The following is a 21,187-nucleotide window of genomic DNA, read 5'->3' on the forward strand; positions in this document are numbered from 1 at the left end:
ATTCCACGTCATCATTTTCTGATGACGTGGCCAGAGGCATCCAATTAGAACTTTGGAGGCTAAATACGGACAAGTTATTTTATTTTTTTATCTTATAATGGCTAATAAAAAAATATAGGCGGGAACAACGGTAGGTTCCTACTTTTCTCGGACCCGACGGGAGAATTCAAACGAGTTTATAAATTGGGCTTTTCACCTCTGTGCTGTTTTGTGGAAGTAAGTTCTGAAATCTCTCTCTATATCTTGCCGTTCTCATGTACATGATTTGGCGTGTGGAGAGGTGTTTGGAAAAGCAGGGTTTTGGAAGGAAATTTAGCTTTAGTCGCAGCTTGTTGTTCAATTGGGTTGTCCCTGTGAAGTAGCGGAGAAATCGCAATCGCAATCGCAGGTTAAAATGTCCGGCGGCATTGCTCGTGGTCGTCTTGCGGAAGAGCGGAAGGCGTGGCGGAAGAATCACCCGCACGTATGTAATCTTTCAACCCTTCTCTAAATATGCTTGGAATTTGAAGTAGTAGATGATCAATTCCTAGGGCGTGAGGAAGAATTCGGAGCGAGATTTTGTGGAATTCATAGAGCCGTTCGATGATGAGTTAAGTTTATGTGGAAGCTCAGTTGATTTTGCAATTAGGTTATGATTTGCTGGAGTTATTGGGTTGTATCAGCTTGCGGTCGTGTTTAATGGCTTGTACGGGCTTGCGTTGGATTTAAAGTGTTGCTCGGTTTGCTTAGGGCTTTGTTATAAAGTTTGATGTTTGATGTTTAGACGCCTTGTGCTTTTTCGTATGAATTATCGTCATGTTGATTAGTAGCCGCGGAACGAATGAATTCTTTGCTTGCCTTGCCCTGGCTGATAGGTTTGTTCATTCGTGTTATTGTCAAATTTACGTGTAGTCATGTGATTTGTATTTGGCTAATTGCTATGCCGTTTTATGGTGATAATTGTTATGTTCTAGGGTATCTGTAGTTAGCGACGAAGTATTCCATTCCGTTGCGACAGCAGTAATGGTTTAGAGTGCTTAATGGTTTCAAGAGCGGCTATTCCCAATGGCAATAGACATGCTGACGAGAGCAGGGAATAGGGATTTGTCATGTTCGATGTTGTATGGATAAATTGTCATTGTTTTATTGTTGGGGAGCGAGTTCATATTAAAGGTGCATGGATTGCTGTGTGCAAATTATGTATAGCTAGTTTTTGTAGCAATAATAGTTCTAATTCGGAGTATCAAATGGTTTCAGGAGTGGATATTTCTACTAGGTAGACATATGCTGGTAAGCGCAGGTGATAGTTACTTAGGGCTTTGTTATAAAGGTTGATGTTTGAAGTTTAGAAGCCGTGTGCTTTGACGTATGAATTATCTTCATGTTGTTTAGTAGCAGCGGAGTGAATGAATTCATTTGCCTGTCTCGCCCTGGCTTACAGGTTTGTTCACTCGTGAGTTTTCCTCAAATTTATGTGCAGTCATGTGATTTGTATTTGGCTATTTGTTATCCCTTTTTATGGCGATACTGTTTATGCTCTAGGTAATCTGTATTTAGTGACGAAGTATTGCATTTCGTGGCAACAACACTTAGAGTTCAGATGGCTCAACGGTTTCAAGAGTGGTTGTTTCTAATGGCCACAGACATGCTGACGAGAGCAGGAAATAGGGGTTTCTCATGTTCCATATTTAGAGGTTGGATTTTGAATGATATAAACTGCCGTTGTTTTATTGTTGTGCAACGCTTTCATATTAAAGGCTTATGGAGTGCTGTGTGCAAATAAAGTTATGCATGGCTTTACATTTTGTAGGGAGAGCAGTTCTAATTCAGAGTATCAAATGGTTTCAGGAGTGCATATTTATATTATTTAGAAATATGCTGGCGTGCAGGATATACGGCTTTGTTATGCAGTGTAATATTTGATTTTCAAATGTATATTGTATTGAATAAAGTGCCACTGTTGTTTAATTGATGTGGATGGTGTCATCTCAAGGGTTTGGTGAGTTCTGTGTGAATATTTCATGGCTTTTGCTCTGTGCCTACCTTAGTTGTTGAGAAATTCACCTTTTAATGGGAGTTTTTAAAAAATTTATTCTAGAAATGGGTTCATATTGGTGCCGGAGGATTTTCCTGCAAGATGTAAACATGTCAGGAAGAGGTGCACGTATGGGCTTTTCATGTAGAGTAATGCCTCATGACCTTCTTTAGTATGTCATATTGTGCAAGGTGTTTAATTCTTGTGGAATGCCTTTTTAGTAAAGGGTTTGGTAGGATCATCTGAATTATCATTGACTTTTTGTCTGTACAAGTAATTCTTTAGTTAATAAGTAATTCACTTTGAGTTTGAGCTATGAAGTATTTGATTCGGTATCTGTGGTGGTTTAAATTTGGAGTGCTCAAATGGTTTATATCTTTCAGGAGAGGAAGGAATAATTTAGTTACAGTCTAGGGCAGATAGGGTTTTGTGTGCAGTGTATATTTGATATTCATGTGCTGACTTTTATATCATATGTTATATAATTGTCGTGCAGTGAGACCGTATTGAGGTTTTGACTGTGCCGCTGTAGATTGTGTGGCTTTTCCTCTGCGCCCTTGTTGCTCTATTTTCTAGCCACTTTGTTGTTAGCCACAAGGTATTAGATTTCGTAGATATGGTAGGTATGATATTAGTTAAGAAGATACTTTTTTACAGCCACTGCATATGACCAATGGCAAGAGCAGGATTTGGGTTTCTGTCATGTAGTGCAATCAATTGATTTTTGGTGATTTACTTTATAAACTGTTTTTGATGTCTAATCATCATAAAATGTATTTGAAACGACTGAAGCCCTTGTTAGATCATGGCATCTGTGTGTATGATTCTGTGAAAGCCAAACACATGTGGTGGGCTTTAAGAAGATGCTCAAGGTTGGGCTTTTAGATTTAGTTTAATTTCTGATGATTAGCTGTGGCTTTGTAATGGACCAATCTTTATGTCTTCTTCTTAGTGGCTGTTAAATAGTTCCGTACTGTGTGCTAGAAGTTTGTCAAGTGAAATGTTGAAGTTGTTTGCTTTGTGTCAGTGATAGCTTAATTAATAAGTAACTATGTTTAGTCATGAAGCATACAATTTAAATGGCTTTGGTTGTGAACATGGTGGTGCTAAAGCTATGCACAAATTTCATGGGTTGTGAAGCAGGAAACACAAGCTTGAGGAAATCATTTTCTCTTCCAAGACTAGTGCTTTTACAAATTTGTGAATTATATTGCGAACCGCCCAGCAAAATATATGTTTAGCTTTTGGGCAGCTTTTTCTAGTGACCACAAATTTAATTGACAGCATTAAATAGGCCGTGATATCTGCAGATTGAGTTCTAATGAGGTGCAATCATGCCTTGTAGTATTTCAAATGGACTGATCATAATAACAGTGTAAATGGATGGGAGCTGCATGTCCTGACTTTCTGTTTTTCGTCTGCAGTACAGAAGATGTTTATGGAGACATCTTTATGTTTTGAGATGTCCTGACTATTTCTCAGTGTATCTGCTAACAAAATCCCTAGATTTAATTTAAAATGTTAAAATTCTTAAAAACCCTTAAAATATTATTAAATGCAATTGTGATTGCTGTTTTTTTCCACAGTAGTCTTTCTTCAGTCTGTAATGTTGGTTGCTGCAATTCCTGAGAACTCGAAATGGTAGAGCAGAGCAATGAAGGAAGGTTTGTATTCTGTGAAGTTCAATGCTTTTTTCCCTTTCTTTTTGCCTGTTGTGTTCCACTTAAGTTTTTTCATCCTGTGGTGAGTGTGAAAGTGAATACTGAAAAATGAAATTATGTGTTTGGTAAATTTATATTTATTTGAATATTTGTATTTTGACTTATAATTTAATATTTGTATTTTTGGTAAATTTATATTTATTTGAATATTTGTATTTTGATTTATAATTTAATATTTGTATTTTTAAATTTTTTTGTTTATTCCTTTTTTGGTTTACTGCTGTACTATTTATTGTTCTAGAGCTGTATTTATTCTTAGATGCAGAGTTCTGTCTTTATTTTTTTAATATTCAAATTAAAATTTAATATGTACAATTTGATTTATAATGTTTAGATTTAAAAAATATAATTTTGAATAATAGAACAAATGGTTTATATCTGTATATTTGACATTTTTATTAATTTATTAATGTGAAATTGTCTCTAAGGAAAAACCTGTCTTACTACATTTTAGAAAAAAATTGTATATTGGTAATGGTACCTGTTTCCTAGTAATAGTACCAGTTTCCTGGCTACACTGAATATATATGAATGCTCGGATTCAAGTGAGGCAAGCACTGCTCTTCCATCTAAAAATTTATCTCTAAAATATATTAAGTCTGGAGAAATTCTTCAATTTGAGATAAACATCAGTCACAGCAGTTGAAGAATATGGCATTCCCAATGGATCCAAGTAATATGATTTCATCTTATATTGGTTAATTGGCCTATTTCCCTGCTGATTCCAGGTTTTGATCTTTTCTGGAATTAGATGTTCCCCAATACCTCTGAAGAATCAACTAAGGAAATTCAATACAGATATGTTTTGAAGCTGAACATTGAGGCAATGCCAGTGTCAGGCACCAGATGATTGTTTTCAAGTTCTTCATTTAACAAAACCGCTAGCCAATGTATATATTGTTTACAAAAGTTGTTAATACTACCCAGTTTTGTGTTCCTTCAACAGTAGGTAAATGGAATTCCTGACCGTGAAACTGCCCTTTGCTGCATGCTCTATTGCCATCTGCCCTCAGCAAGTGATAGACATGACTATGCCTGCATTTTTTATTTCACCATTTACAAAAAATAAAAAACAGTTCCAATTAAATTGTGAAAAATTAAAATGTATTCAAAACTACTTTTAAATGAAAAATTTAATATAGTATTTCTTATTAAATAAAAAAAAGGTATACCAATATTAATAATATTTATAAATGTCATTAATAGTACATTTATTAAAAATATAATATTGAAAATATTATTAATTCTAGTTTTTATAAAAATACAATATTGAAAATATTATTAATTCTTTGATCTAGTGGGAGGGGAACCCCATCCTCAGAACAAATTGAGGCATTATCACCTCCTCTAATCACCACATAGAAACCCTCCTTCCTGACACAAACAATCTGTAGCTTGACCACCAATGTCCTCCCCACCACCAACCACTTGCACAGTCACCAGGGTGGGCCCAAACCAGCGTTAACACTTTTATTGGGCCAAAACGGGGATTGTAACCTTGGTTGGTTCCATTAATTGTGCAACCAAGTCACCACTATACCACAAGGTGATCCCTTGTTATTATATTACATTAGTAAAATATAATGTTTATAAACCAAACCAGCATTAACACTTGTATTGTGCCAAACGGAGATTTGAACATTGGTGGTACCTTTAATAGTGCAACCAAGTCACCACTATACCGCAAGGTGATCCCGTGTTATTATTTTAGTAATTTTACTTTAGTAAAATACAATATTTATAAATATTATATTATTTTATAAATATAGTATACAATATTATTAATGTATTTGTGAATTGAACATTATAAATTTAAAAATCTGTATTCAACTGAGTATGATGAATAAATTAATATTACATTTAGCTAGCAATGGGGGCATCTTTTTGTTGCTTGTGAGGTGTGGGGCATCTATGAAATAGGCTTCCTTAAAGGTGGCTTGCAAATGTATTGGTTAGGGCAGGGGAATAATGCTGCCAGTTTCCTTTCTAAGGGGTGTTTGAATGTTTTAGGGAATAAGGCATCTTGCATAGGATGTTCGTAATGGGAGTTTATTGATGCAAAGCGATAAAGCAGGGGGTGTGGGCTGATCCCTCCCTCTTGGGCTTCACTGAACAAGCGTCTGCTCACATGAGTCTGTAAGATATGCGGGTGTGGTTTGTTCTTCCACCATCATAATGTCAATGTTTTTTAGAACTGTGTTTGATTGATTGCTTCAGTGTCTGTTGGACAAGCTTGAAAGACCTTCATCAGTGGATTACTGATTTCTGGGATCTCATCTTGAACAAGTGGTATCTACTAACAAACAGTTATTTTGGAGTGCTCAAATGGTTAGGGAAAAAGGCATCTTGTATATGATGTTTGTAAAGAGAGTTCGTTGATGCAAAGCGATAAAGCAGGGGGTGTGGGTTGATCCCTCCCTCTTGGGCTTCACTGAACAAGCAAGTGTCTGCTCACATGAGTCAGTAAGATATGAGGGTGTGGTTTGTTCTTCCACTATCATAATGTCAATGTTTTTTAAAACTGTGTTTGATTGATCGTTTCAGGGTCTGTTGGCCAAGCTTGAAAGACCTTCATCAGTGGATTACTGATTTCTGGGATCTCATCTTCGACGAGTGGGATCTACTAACAACCAGTTATTTTGGAGTGCTCAAATGGTTAGGGAAAAAGGCATCTTGCATAGGATGTTCATAAAGGGAGTTTGTTGACTCAAAGCGATAAAGCAGGGGCTGTGGGCTGATCCCTCCCTCTTGGCTTTACTGAACAAGTTAGTGTCTGCTAACATGAGTCAGTAAGATATGAGGGTTTGGTTTGTTCTTCCACAATCATAATGTCAATGTTTTTTATAACTGTGTCTGATTGATTGCTTCAGGGTCTGTTGGCCAAGCTTGAAAGACCTTCATCAGTGGATTACTGATTTCTGGTATCTCATCTTGGACGAGTGGGATCTACTAACAAACAGTTATTTTGGAGTGCTCAAATGTTTTATATCCATCAGGAGAGGAAGGAATAATTTAGTCACAGTCCCTAGACTTGCTGTCTAGGGCAGAAAGGGTTTTGTGTGCAGTGTATATATGATATTCATGTGCCAAATTTATATCATATGTTATATAATTGTCGTGCAGTGAGGCCATATTGAGGTTTTGACTGTGCAGTAATCATTAAAGATTTAGTGATAGAAGTACTGTCAAAGAATTCAAATGGAATCCCTGGATTTTGAAGTTTTGAACACATTGAATTAGCTTGATTGGTTTTTTAATCCTTGAAATGTCTTGCTTGATGTCCTGGCAGTCTCAATGGATGTAGAAGTGTTTGGAAAAGATATATCGTTATCCTAACTTTTTCAAAATGTTGATAAATTGTGGATATAACAGCTAACATAAGTTTTGATTATATGTTTATGACCTTAAGTTCTTTGGGACGTATGTTGAATGTCTGCATTTGGTTCTATCTGTACTTCATGGATGCCTTTGGCCATGCAAATTCATAACATTTATCTTTAATTTTTAATGTGCCTACAGTTTAATTTACTCAATTCTTATCAGATTATGCTATATGAGTTGGGCAGCATATTCATTTTCTTTTTCAGTTGTTTATAATTTATTTAATCTCTTAAATCAAATAGAAAAATCTCATCTTGCTGTTGTTTTAAAATCTTGATGATGTTTAGACCTGGGCTCTGGTTCTAGTTGGAAATCTTTATTTGGGAATTTAGCTATAACCTTGCACAGTGCCTTAACACTATGAAATTGTATATAATTGTTTTATCTGCTAAAGTTTCTTGTTCATTTTGTGACTACTGATCTTTTCATTGCTTGTTTTCTATTATAATTTTTGAGAACTTTTATGTATTGCATATCAAATTTTAAAATTCTGTTTGGTGCAGGGTTTTGTTGCCAGGCCAGATTCTCAACCAGATGGCTCCTTGAACTTGATGGTCTGGCAGTGCATCATTCCAGGGAAAACTGGGGTATGTACTATCCTTCTTTGGGGGGAAATGGTGTTGAGTGCTGTTATATTACAAATCTTATAGAAATTTGTCACAGTTGGACATGAAAAACACGTTTCTGGAAACTGCCATATGGTGTGTTATAATATTTGGTTATGATGCATGAGTTTTCAGTGTGAGAGGAATTTTACACTAATATATTGTGAAGAATCTGTGTACATAAAAATCCCAAAATGGTGAACAAATCTTACTTAAAGATGTTGTGTTTTTAAAGATAAAAAATAAGTGATCATTGAAAATAGAAGACATTATTTTTAGATTTTAGGTTTTTTTTTCAAAAATTTTGCATCTTAAAATTGTTCATTCAGTTTTATACAATCTTTTTTTGAATGATCCTAGAAAGATTTCGAAAATTAAATATTGAAAAACAGGAAATAAAAACTACATAATTAATCTGAATAATTGTTCTAGAAATGAAAAAACCAGTCTCATGATTTATCATTTCAATTTTTATTTAATATCATCGTTTTTTAAATAGGCCTTTTAAAGATTTATTTGCTTGCCATATCCATACAATGCAATACTGGAGAAGGAGCTTTTGTTCATTGTCTCTGGTGCATTGGTACTTGATTGATTACTTAGGCACTTTGAAGTTTTTAGTTCACCATTATCTGATCTGTACACATTTTCCCCAGAATTAGAGGTGCATTTTGTCACTGTCACTGGCTTTCTATTGGTACTTGTTTGCCTACGTAGGTGCTTCAAAGACTTAATTTTATTATTTTACCCATTTCTGAGCCATAATATTCCTGCAATAAACAAATTGTAAAGAAACTGTTACCAGGCAATTCTGCTAGAGGAACTCAGTCTGCATTCTTTTGTCCTTGAACCCACATTTTTTCTGTTGACCACAGTTAGAAAAGATATAACCACCTCTGTAGTCATTTATATACATTCCTTATTTTGATTGAAGTCCTCATCCGTGAACCCATATCCTTGTCCTTGGTCTCCAGTTAACTATCAACCACACAATACTTTGCAAGTTTTGACATCTCACAATAGTAATTATTAAAAGATGATTTTTTCAGGACAATAAGGTTTGCTAAATGACAGGGATTCCTAGTTGCACCAATGACTTCTATTTTTGGAGCTCAACATTGGGCAAACAAGTGTTTACAAGTTTACATATTTATCAATAGGAATAGCTAGAAGATTGAGTGAAAGGATAATGAGATTTGTTAAAATTAGGAATTCGTAGTTGTGCTAATGGATTGTATGGTCATAGTAGATATAAACTTGAATGATACCAGTTTCTACATCTTAACATAAAAAATGAAAAGTGATAAGATAGAGCAGTCAAATCAGATCTGTTAAGTTAAAGGAATAAATGGTTGTGGTGGGATCCATGGTCAGTTACTGAGATATACAAAATTATTAGATTAACAGTTACTGAATTTGAGGTCTTAATTACAGTTACTGAGATTGAGCTCATAATCATGTACCATAATCACTGGATTGATGAGCATGGGTTTCTTAGTGATTTTGACATATTGTGCCCACTGGACCAGGGGAGTGGAGTCAATTCTGCAAGCCACTTTAGTACTTGGAAGATCATCTAAAAGGTGGAGGCCATCTTTTGTTTCAAAAAGAGCTATTTTGGCGGAGCTTTTAAAATTAGTGCGTTAACAAGAAGTATTTAATTCACAGTGACACGACACGTTTGTGTAACAAATAGAATATTTCATTGCATAATCTATGAACAACCCCAATTTGGAAATGAAAAAAATAGCTTAAGCACATGGGGCTAGTTCCACTATATTTTATGGGTTGTTTGACGTGGCAGTGTAGCGGATCAAGCAATGGCAGTGTAGTAGTGGATTGAGCAATATAGGTGCCCTGCTTTTTAATGCATATGCTTTTCTACTTGAGTATATTTGCTGATCATTTAATTTGGAAACAACTGGAAGTAAGCCTACAGATATAGTGTGTGCTTTATTTTGGAAATGTCATCAATTAGGAATGTCGCTGTGTGAGATTTCTGTCAGTGAGAAGATTAATTAAGATAGTATTGGGTTTGAGAAAATGTGAAGGTTTCATTAGATTTAAAGTTGTTTGAAAATGGTATCCATATATGTTATTTTTAATCTGTAGGACATAAAATAAAGGAAGTTTTGTGTCTTTGTGCTGTAATAGAATATAGAGATTTTCTATTAAGTAATGTCATTTCATCATGGACGGTGAACTTTGTTTAGCCTTTTTTGAGTATGTGCATACTGGACTTGTTTAAACATAGTATAGTCCACTTCTCTATTAGTTTTACTAAGATAATAAAGGTACATGTGAACAGTATGGTTTCCACTTCAGGTCAAAGTGCCCTCGGACTTTTTCAGTGCGTTTTCTCTGTTGATAGTGTTATAGAGGAATTGTTAATTTATCAAAAGTTCTGATTGAATTCAAAGTTTTCCATTTGTATGCAATTCCAGCTTCCTCAAGATGGAATTCATGTATTTAAGTTATTTTATTATCCTTGATGCATGCTATAGTAGTGTAGAAGTTCAGCATAAGGGAAAGGAAGTCTCAAATTTAAGTCTTAAGGTTCATTATTAATTAAATATCCAGACGAATTATGTTATTCTGAAGGTTTGAGCACTGGTTTGGTTTGGATATCTACTTTCACATCTTAAATAAAGTAATAGGTCTTGTTTCTTGATCCTATTTTTAAACTTGACTAAAAAAAAGATTTGCTGAATTTTGATAGTGCAATATTGTTTGTATAAGTTATTACATATCACTGTCAGTCCTTTAATATTTTTTGGGATGCAAATTGAAACATGTCATCCATTTCATAAATCTATTATGGATCATAATGGGTTAGTGGAACTAAAAACTGTAGCTGTTAATAATACGGACTTCTATAAAGTACCAACCGCCTTAGTTATAAGTGATTTGTTCACATTGCATTCCTTTTTGGTAGTAAATACCTGGAGCAATTAAATATTTTGCAGATCATTTTCTTCTTTATATTCTGACAGTTGTGATTGTTCTAGTTTGTGGTGTAAGCACCAATGCTATATTGCTTCTTCAGCAATAAACATTGTTTGATTTAAAGTTGAAGTACTGCAACCTATAATCACAGAAAATACTAATATTTGGTACTCTTTTACAGCCCTCATATCCTGAATTTTGAAGCTGGAATTTCACATTAGTCTTGCAATCATGTTATCAGAGAATGATTTTGTAGGAACCCGTGCATTTCCTGACTTATGATGTTATAAAAACTTGTCTATTTATGCTTGCTCAACATAGCATTGCTCTTACAATATATCGAAATTCTTCACACTGAATAGTTTTTAGAAATTTGTGTATTTTCACTGACAGTGCCTGAATGTATCCAATTTGCATTTATTTAATGCAATATTATGACACCTAATAATATTATCGGCTAGCACAAATTCAAGAGTAGAGTTGTTTTTGTTTGATGTGTTAAGTTCAACTCTCGTAGATGGTTTTGTACTACTTGCTCAATGGTGATATTAGTTTAGGCTGGAAGGGTTGCTCATTATTGAGAATTAGAATCTATATTAAGTGTATCTTCATGGCAGTGGGTTTGCAATCACGAAGTTTTTTTCCATGTATTTATATTATTATAAATCAGTCTTTTGGGGCCAAAGTTGCATGAGCTGATTTTGACTTCTATCTACAGACCGACTGGGAGGGTGGATACTTTCCACTAGCAATCCATTTCAGTGAGGATTATCCTAGTAAACCACCAAAGTGCAAATTTCCACAAGGGTTTTTCCATCCTAATGTGTATCCATCTGGAACTGTCTGTCTGTCAATTCTCAATGAGGATTCTGTAAGTAATTGAATTATATTAGTTTCTTATTTGATTGGTATGACATTAATTTAAATGATTGTTAAATGCAGAAGTTTAAACTTTGGATTAGTAACCATTTGAATCTGATTTTTTGTACTGGATAGGGATGGCGGCCAGCCATCACTGTGAAGCAAATACTTGTTGGCATTCAGGACCTACTAGATCAGCCAAATCCAGCAGATCCTGCTCAAACAGATGCTTACCAGCTGTATATGCAGGCATAATCTTAAGAAAACTTTCCTATGGTTTTGTTCATTACATTTTTCTTCATAAAAGATTATTAATTATTTGGTGGATATCATTTAAATTTCTGTATTTCCTTGTCAAGTATTTGTCTCACTGCTAAAATCAATGGTGAAAAGAGTCAACGTGCATTTAAATTTCAAAATCTGTGAAGATTTTTCATTGCCTCAGCTGCTTTCTCCAACAGTTGTTCTTATGAAGTTTGATAGTATCTCATATATCAATAAAATATTTCATATTGGTGTTGTGTGATTGTGTTAGTGTTTTTTATGCCAATTTTCTGTTAAATAGTAAAACTGTAAAACGTAGTAGAAAATATTATTAAGATAAATTTATAGTTTTTGTGAATATTATTGTTAGGCAAATCCTTCTTTGATTTTATAAGTTAAGAAAGTACTGATCTTATGGCCTGTTTGGCTGCGCGAATAGGAATAGCTATTCTAGAATACTTCTTCTGGAATAGAAAATGGGGGTACATATTCCTATTCTCTGTTTGGTTCAACCAGAATTTGATGGGGAATTCGTGGACCCAAAAATTTATGTTTTCTAAAATAAATAAAACTGGAATAGGAATACGTATTCCAATTCCACCTATTTAGGTGGAATTGCAAAACCTAATTTTTGGGCCAAAATTGGAATACATATTCCTATTTTATTTCGTATTCCAATTTCGATTTGGTGCATCCAAACAAAGAATTCAAAATTATAAGAATTTACATATTCCTATTCTGCTTGTAGTCCCGTTGCCAAACGGGCCCTTAGCGTATTGGAGGTGTACAAGTAATGATACAAGAAAGAGAAGAATTTGAAGGGTACAGTGAGAATTTATCCATAGGGAAGGAAAGCATATAATTTTGTTAAAAAGGAGATTGTTTCACGGAGCTTATGCATTATGAGGTCAGTTTTAGTAGTAATGAAATATAGACCTTTATTTTTAACTATAGATTTGAAGCATAGTTTCTGAATCTGATGGTCTAGTTTTTAACTTTTCTGGAAAGTCTGCAATTTGGTCTTTTTGGGACTCTAGAAATTATGATAATTAGGAAAAGCAAAAGACGGCTTCCCCAACTGAGCAGCAGGAGCGAAATGTTCTTATGTAATGTCCCTTTCTTGGATCACCTTATACTTGGACCACAGTAACCAAAAAGATTGTAACAGATTGCCTTGCCGTGGATATGATTGCATTTGCCTGCTGCTTCAATTCAGATGTAATCTGCTTTGATTACAGCTATAATCCTTAAATTCTCTGCTCATATATCTGCCTCATAAATCTGACTCTGCTATAATGATCTTCAAATCTGCACATAATTCTCCTTCAGAAAATGGCTATAATGGTCTTCAAATCTGCAACATAATTCTCCTTCAAAAATCTGCTATGATTTACACTCGGATCTTGTTTAAACAAATATCCTTCTAGGTCGACTGCTAGATCTTATTCTTCGTTGCTTCATATATTCTGACATATGACAAGATAACCCCAAATTCTTCTGCTGTTTGTTTGATTGTCTCTGCTATAAGACTATTTCTGCTGGATGATTGATTGTGTCCTCTCGCCCTGCTTTCCTTCCAGTAGAGAATTTCTATATAAATTCTTGGATAGGAATGGTTATGCCACGAGCATTAAAATATTTTTGAGGTTACTTTCCCCATATTAGAGCATTATGTTCTTAGAGCACACACCCCTTGAACTAGTGGTTGAATTTTTATCAACCAGCTCCCCATTTTCTCAATACCCCTCATTCATATTCTTCGCTTAAGTTTTCTTCACCGACACCTAAATTAAATTTTATTGGCAGTAGTGACTGTGATTCATGCACAAAATTATCTAGGATTAGTATTTAAAGTAGCCATAACCATGAAGTAGGATCTATCATTAGATTATAGACAATGTTACCCCAGTACTGGGGTATGTTGGGATGACAGGATGTCGGAATGAGTTTCCGGGACGGGGTGAAAATGGGCCTCATTTTCAGGACTGCGGGGGGACAGCCAAGGGGAGGACAGGGCAGGGAGGAGTGTTGTATAGTATACATATAGAACTTAAAATGCTTGTTATGAAATGATGTTTCAGTAGAGCATACCAAATTAAAATACTTGAGCATAGCCAAATTGCAACATGAACTAGAACCATTGAACATTCAACATAGTAACATATTACATACCCAATAGTAACATTCAAGAAACAAAAGTCAAATAGAAATTCAAGTCCCCATACTGGTGGCAGCATGGTTGCGGAATGGCGGAGGTGGGGGTACTTGGGTATGTGAGTACCCGGTGTGGGGACGTCTCGGGGAGGGGTACTTCGAGGTTTGGGAGGGGGGTGCGAGTCCCCGTGTAACACTGATTATAGATGAATCCTTGACTCACCATCACCTATGGAATGATGCCTCTCTCTTCTAGAACAAAAATTTCAAACTTAGGAAAGCATTGAATTTACAATAAAAAAATGGTGGCAATTGCCTATCAATAAAAATCACCATATGCATGGGGTCTTAACAAGATTTATTTTTACTTCGTGCACTCATCATCGGTTGAGAGTGATGTCAAGAAAAGATAGCACTTTGAAATTCTTGTTTGGCACAACAACAATCTGGAAACAAAATTGTAACAAATTCCAAAGGAGAGAAATTGTGATAAACCTGCCTCATCTAAGAAAATCTTGCTGCAAAGTTGTCATAGTAATTATTCTAAGAAAAACAAAAACACTAGCAAAAATTCGAGTATAAAACTTATTGAGGGGTGCATGTTTATTTTTCAAAAGATGTGATGAATTGCAAAACAATTGGTGTGAATGGGTGAAAATTGTCAAAAATGTGCTAGTCAAGGCTTTACTCAGAACTCAAAACATAGCCTACTTTGAGGCTTACAGATTGTCTGATTTATGAAGACTTTGCACTCTCTTTCTTCCAAACGCCTTACTTTCAATCTCTCATTCTCTTGACTTGGTGCTTGCTGTCGCAATTTTCATCCTTGCTGTTGAGTCTTGGTGGTGATCTGGAATTAAGGCTTAGATGCCGATTTATATGTTTTTAAATGATTGTTTAGGGTGTGGGAAAGTTCATAGACTGGCATTAGGTTTTGTGTCGCATAAAGATAAGTGGCTTTTGACAGAAGAACTCATCTTCTATTAAATTAAAATCCATTGAAGCAGTTAAAGTTACTTAGAAGATAAGTGATTTTATGCCACAAACTTCAGTTGAAGTTACCCAAATCCTTATGGTTTCTCAATGGATTCAATATAAAAGAATTCAAGTGACTTTTGGCAGAATAACTATGGAAATATTCAGATCTGATCATATGATGTGCAAGCTACCCTTTATATATACAACAATGGAGTAGAGGTGTAAGTGGGATTGAAAGATTCATTTCCCAACATTAAAAGATTCAACTCAGTAATTGTAATGAATTCAACTTCATAGACAATATCATGGAGGAATTGATGTGGGTTAAGTCACAAGGTTTGAGTTTGAGTTCGAGGACCATGAAATTCGGATGAAGTTCGACAAGTCAAAAGTATCAAAAAAAAATTTGACATTAAATTTGCTTAATGTAATTTTCAAAAAAATAAAGTATATGCTATTTTTATTATTATATATTTTAATAGTTGATAAAATAATATAATTATTTACATATTTAATTATAAATATATGCTATAAATGATTATATAATAAATAATAATATTTTCAAAAAAATAAAGTATATGCTATTATTATTATATTTTTTTAATAATTGATAAAATAATATAATTATTTACATATTTAATTATAAATATATGCTATATATGATTATATAATAAATAATAATATTAACATGTTTTAAATTTTAATATTTAATAAATAATATAAAATTAATAACAATAATAAACTAATAACAATAGCAAAACATACAATAATAAAAAATTATAACTATTAACTAAATCTAAAATTAAATAATCTCAAAATAATAAAATATTAAACATATCATAATCAAAATCTAAAACTATTAACCAAAACCTAAAATTAAATAATCTCTGAACATTATTAAAAAGTTAAAAACAATATAATTATGCCCAAACTGTGGACGGAGAGGAATGGATGCAAGTTTTGTTCAGACACCTTAACCGATGGAGAGTAATGAAAGCCAAGTTTCTTTTAGATGCCATTCGTTACAGGGCATTCAGGAGACACTGAAGGCAAACGAGAAGCAGAGAAGTTAATGCCTTAAAAGTAGACGAGAAAGTGGAGGTTGGAGGATTTGTAACCCACGTCTTGCGACCTGTACTCATCATTACAGTCTACAGACACGAATTTGAGACAAATTTATACGATTTTTTCATTTATATTTAAGGTTTGCCGAATTTCTAACTTGGAGCCGAAAATTCGACGAAGCTTGTGACAGATTGTGGGTATTTATAGAGGGATTCACATTTATAATAGTGGTTATCTTGCTTTGTTGATTCAAGGTCTTAGAGAAGCCCACTCACTTATTTATTGTTGTAGAGTGGTTACAAATAGTTTAGTTCTGGCTTGTTCATGTAGTCAATATATTGCCGTGTGACCAAAGCTTGGATGTCATCACCTAAATATTGATTTCTTTGCTTTGCATAATTTTCATACACCTAGAGACTGTGAAACTTTGATATATGGAAAATGGCACACAAGGCATCCATTCTAGTGTAAAATGTGAACACAAATATTTTGTGATGTCCCTTCGACTAGGATAATTTATTTGCTTTATTGAAGGGTCCTTAGATCATTTAGATCTTCCAGATAATTTGACAAGCTTTCTCCTCGGCATGTGTTAGAGTTCCACATTTTTGAATAGGAAACTTCAATCATCTGAATTACTGGACAATAAATGCCTTCAATCATTGGGTTTCGTGTCTCCTTTCAGGCGTTTGTTTTCACTCCTTGATTCAGTCCCCATGTGCATTTTCAGGAATATAAGAGATAAAATTAAGTGCTTAAGAACAATTGCCTAAGCATGTATGTAAATTAGTACCCCACTGCAGTTGTGACTGTAAACTGCTCTTGTGCAATTATGACTGTTCACTACAGGCCATAAATATGGTTCTGAATCTGTAATCTGTTTACAACCTTACTGCAACTTGGGATGTACAGGGATGTAAAGAGTATATGACCAGTCCTACAAACTATGCTATCAGGAATACAATAATGCGACCAAATAATGGTGATAGTACTTTGATTTATTTCCAACAAAACTTAGTACAGCTTCCAGCAGAGAAAATGATATTACAGTCTAGGAGTACATTCGAAGGGCATTTGCTTACAAACAGAGATAGACAGAAATGACAAGAACCTGATATTAGCCCGGCTTGCTCATCCATGGGTGCCCGATGTTGAGAGTCCTAACTCCTTGGCGCGACTTGTCCTAGCTGGCTACTCCCATTCTTGTCTGATGGCACTTCCTACTTTGTCCACACCAAGTATACCCATACCTGCCTTGTGTTTTGGTAACACCAGACTCTGCTTACTGACCATGTCCGCTTTGTGCACTACCACTACTCCAATATCTCAGGCCATACCAGTATTCCCCTTGCTCCTTCGACTGGAAATGTGAGTGTCTGCAATTATTTAGATCGCCCGACTCCTGCGCACTTCCTACTGCCACTATGTGATGCTCAATGAGACCAAACTACTCATGAAATGTACTTGAACCCCAAGACCATTCCAAGAGGCATTGAGGTTGTTAGACTATCACTTCAACAACACGTTTCTACTAGCACTTCCAAATCTGGTAAAATCACATGCCTTGCTCACCAGTCATGCTTGATTAATAACTCCTTTGCAGCCAGTCTGTTGGGATTCCCTAACGCTTCTCCAATATAACGGTTGTTCCTCCTGCATACCAAATGTACACTCGCCTGTATCCACTATCACTGGGTTCATGTAGCTTGGTGGCTCAACACTCCACATCATTGTATACACCTCAGCTTAGAGTCCACACATCCCTACATAGGACAACAACTTTATTATCTTATTGACTTCCACTAACTCCTCCTTGTAAACAAAATTGCTAAGTCATCCACTACTGAACTGATCAACCTCCTAGGACGACACTCGAAGGCCAACACTCCCACATCTGAATGTCAGCTTGGTGGGGATATGATAGTAAAATGCAAACATAGGTGTGAGAAGGATCAAGAAATATGTGTTCGACTTGCACATCAAATATTCTTACAACCCCTACTTTTTTTATACAAAGCACTTCAAACTGTGATGTGAAATCTGCCCCACAGTATTTTGTTCATTTTGCAAGTACATTTAAAAACTTGTTACTTGAAGTATGTTTTGAAAAAGACTCTCTGTTATTGCTGGTTTATTTTTAATTGGATAAATATGTACATAAAAGCACATTGGGAAATGCCAGGTGTCATAGCCCTGTGGATGAAGCAGTTAGGTGTTGTCAAGATAGGAGGATTTTTGAGGATTTACTTCTACATCATGATCCGACAAGAATACTTAGAAAAATTATTTATACCAAATATAAGAACATAACTGCTTAAACTTATCAATAGATGTAGAAAGCTCCAAAACTTTCTTCATGATGAAGATATGGTCAAAGTATTGAATGCTCCTCAAATTAATGTTGATTGGTAAATTAGCACTTAGTACTTTTGAATATATGACTGTCAAACGGATTTCATCATAGCAAATGTTTTTGTTCTTCCAAAATATGAAAGATAAACAAAAGAACTCTTGGTTTGGACTTTGTATGCCCAAATATTGGACTGAGACTGACAAAGACAATAAACTGGAAACAGAAAATATCTGATATCCAGATGGTGTAATATGCAGGAAGTTACTAGTTTGGCATTTAGAAAATGAAAAAAACATACTATTAAACTTGAAGAGTGTAATTCTCACCAGAAAAAATCTTATAGTCACGAATGGTGTCATATGGGTATTGTATTGATCATAGCTTTAGAACTTAGACTTGGCAAACAAACTAACATTAATGCATTTAAAGAACATATGAAATTTGACTATCAATTTTGCATAAGTCGAACATTATACCTGTCGTATGATCCTCAAACTTTGAAAATTTGAAACTTAATTGTTTCAAAGTTAAACGGTATGGTGTAATGCAACAATAATCATTAATAGTAAATGTATAACAGCATTATGACTGTTTACACATGATATGTCAAAATGAAAAAAACAACCAAATATTTTTGGCCTCAAACTAGATGGTAACTTAGCATCAAAATGATGACAGATTGTTTTTTCAATAGTGTCTTTATTATGCTTCATTGCATCCAGTTCTGCTACTTTTCTTCCTTCTCCAATTTTGCAAGATCTTGATCGATAGGACACCATTTAATTCATTGATAAGTCCATTCACCATAAGAATAATCTTGTCTCAGTTGATGGATTCATTTGGGATGAGTTCCACTTTTCTAAGTTGAAGGTGAAGTTTGCATCAAATAAGTATTTCATTGAGGTGCTGCTGGGTCAGCTTGTTTCTTGTGGATGGCTAGCCTTTGAAGATTGGTGTGTCAACACCATAGCTATCCCACCATAAATCTATGAAAAAACATTAAAATTATAAAATATAAGTAAAAATCATAAGAATCAAGTTTTCAATTAATGTTCATCTAAAAACCTATATGTTTTTTTGTTATCTAATTGTTCTCTCCTTTGAATTGCTTGAGTTAATAAAAGAGCCTGCCCTTCACACCTTTGTAGACCTTGATTAGATAGATAGAATATGGTAAGTTAACTATTATGTAAGGCTTTGGCGTTCAAAAATTTGAAGACTAATTTGAAATGATTATAAAGCTTACTCTTGAAAAAACAACAAATAGATGGCTTTTTATAGGCTTATGTTTGTATTTGTTACCTACCTAGATTAACTCCATTTTGGATAAGTCGTCAAACATTGCTCTTCCATTTTTTTTGGAAAATAGAGGCTCCAACCTAGCTTTGGACAAACATTTGCTTGACATGGGGAACTGCAGCAAGAATGCTTTGCTAAGTGTGGAAGTGGCTAGCAACACTTGTCTTGCAAAAAATCAGCAGTAAGCAAAACGATGAACATTTATTCATTAAAAACAGAATGCAAATAGAATGAGGGAAATGCGAAAAGGAAAACAATAGTTGTTTGTTTGATGATTTGATTAATTTAGAAGTCTTAATAATCATCTCCTCTAGCTGTCTTCTTGCTATGTTGATGCTTTGTGGGTGAAATGGGTGAATAAGAGCAAAATGATGAATTCAGAATTTCCACTTAAATATGTTTTCTTAGCTTCTGTTGTCCAACAGGCTACATGGTTTTTATTGGTTGAATAAATTTGTGTACATACAAGAATTTCTTTGGAAGTGCTACTCTGATGGTGGAATGATGGCACTCTTTAAGTGTACCTGGGCTATAAGAGAGAAGCATAAGGAAATAACAAATGGTCTACACTTATTTGTTTTAACTGACCTCAATTTTATCTTTTTTATTGCAGGACCCCAATGAGTATAAGCGAAGGGTTCGCCAACAGGCAAAACAGTATCCTCCTCCAGTATGATCTTCTACAGTGGGTGGGGGAGGGTGTGGTAGGTTATGACGATTGGCAAGGCTTTATTTACCTGTCTCCAGTAATATGGTTTTCCCAGGTTAATATTAATATGAACACAATTTGTGTAAAACATGTGGTCGCTTATGTAATACTTTCACTCTGAAATAACTAGACGAATTTCAGAAAACGTCAACTGTATCATACAGATTTGTTTTTGGTTGGTAACTTGTAGGTTGCCTACAATGTGGTGGTCCTGGACTTAATAAATACAGATAGAATGTGTTTATTTTGTCTTTTGGGATTCTGGTTTTGTCTGATTTCTAGATTGGTGTCCACTTTCAATTGTTGGTATATTGTATGAGGATAAATCTGTTGGAAAGCTCTACACCCTGTTGCATGTAAACTAGCTCCCAGCAACTGCTTTTTCCAAAAGCTGGTCGCTGTTCATTATGTTTTCTATGATTGGGAGACGTATTGTAGAGCATTTACTATTTGGTAAGCATATATATCAACGTTTTAAATGATGATGAAATTTGTAAATTACCATCAATGATGAATGCTTTAAAATAGTTCAAAAGTGGCAAATATAAAAATATCCTTCTGAACAGTTGTCAAAAATAAAAAAATTATTGTTTACTTCTAAAATTGAGCCCCAAGTAATACAATTTTAGTTATCTCAGTAATCATTTGCAAAATAGCTTTAATCTCTGAGCAGAAGATTATGTTAGTCTTTTCATGTTGTAGGTTATAGGGATCTAGAAAAATTCTAGCGTATGTGGCAGGCCTTTTCATAGTCACTGAGAATTTCAATAATGAGTTTGTTTTGCGAGTAAGAAATAGTTCCTTCGGTTGCTTATGTAATTGTTTTCAGTATTTACG

At 34.6% G+C, this 21,187-nt stretch overlaps 1 protein-coding gene and 1 long non-coding RNA gene across 2 annotated transcripts; both read left to right on the forward strand.

Annotated features, from left to right (window-relative positions):
- Nucleotides 1-210: 210 nt before the first annotated feature.
- LOC149551035 (uncharacterized) lies at nucleotides 211-4,671 on the forward strand. Its single transcript, XR_016352658.1, has 3 exons — nucleotides 211-1,420; nucleotides 1,522-1,673; nucleotides 1,790-4,671. It is a non-coding gene; the product is annotated as an uncharacterized LOC149551035 (long non-coding RNA).
- Nucleotides 211-20,601, forward strand: SCE1 (sumo conjugation enzyme 1). The gene is made up of 5 exons (XM_089786612.1): nucleotides 211-463; nucleotides 7,620-7,703; nucleotides 11,386-11,538; nucleotides 11,664-11,777; nucleotides 20,255-20,601. Exons 1-5 carry the CDS (start codon nucleotides 395-397, stop codon nucleotides 20,315-20,317), a joined length of 483 nt encoding a protein of 160 aa, XP_089642738.1. The 5' UTR covers nucleotides 211-394; the 3' UTR covers nucleotides 20,318-20,601.
- Nucleotides 20,602-21,187: the final 586 nt, after the last annotated feature.

Source organism: Cupressus sempervirens, chromosome 6, assembly GCF_028749045.1.
Source record: "Cupressus sempervirens isolate cs-2001-9-10 chromosome 6, ASM2874904v1, whole genome shotgun sequence".
NCBI lineage: Eukaryota > Viridiplantae > Streptophyta > Pinopsida > Cupressales > Cupressaceae > Cupressus > Cupressus sempervirens.

Coding starts and splice junctions, on each gene's coding strand:
- SCE1 (XM_089786612.1), top strand. CDS start 395: ATGTCCGGCGGCATTGCTCGTGGTCGTCTTGCGGAAGAGCGGAAGGCG. Junction 464..7,619: donor GGCGGAAGAATCACCCGCAC/GTATGTAATCTT, acceptor TGTTTGGTGCAG/GGTTTTGTTGCCAGGCCAGA. Junction 7,704..11,385: donor TCATTCCAGGGAAAACTGGG/GTATGTACTATC, acceptor TTCTATCTACAG/ACCGACTGGGAGGGTGGATA.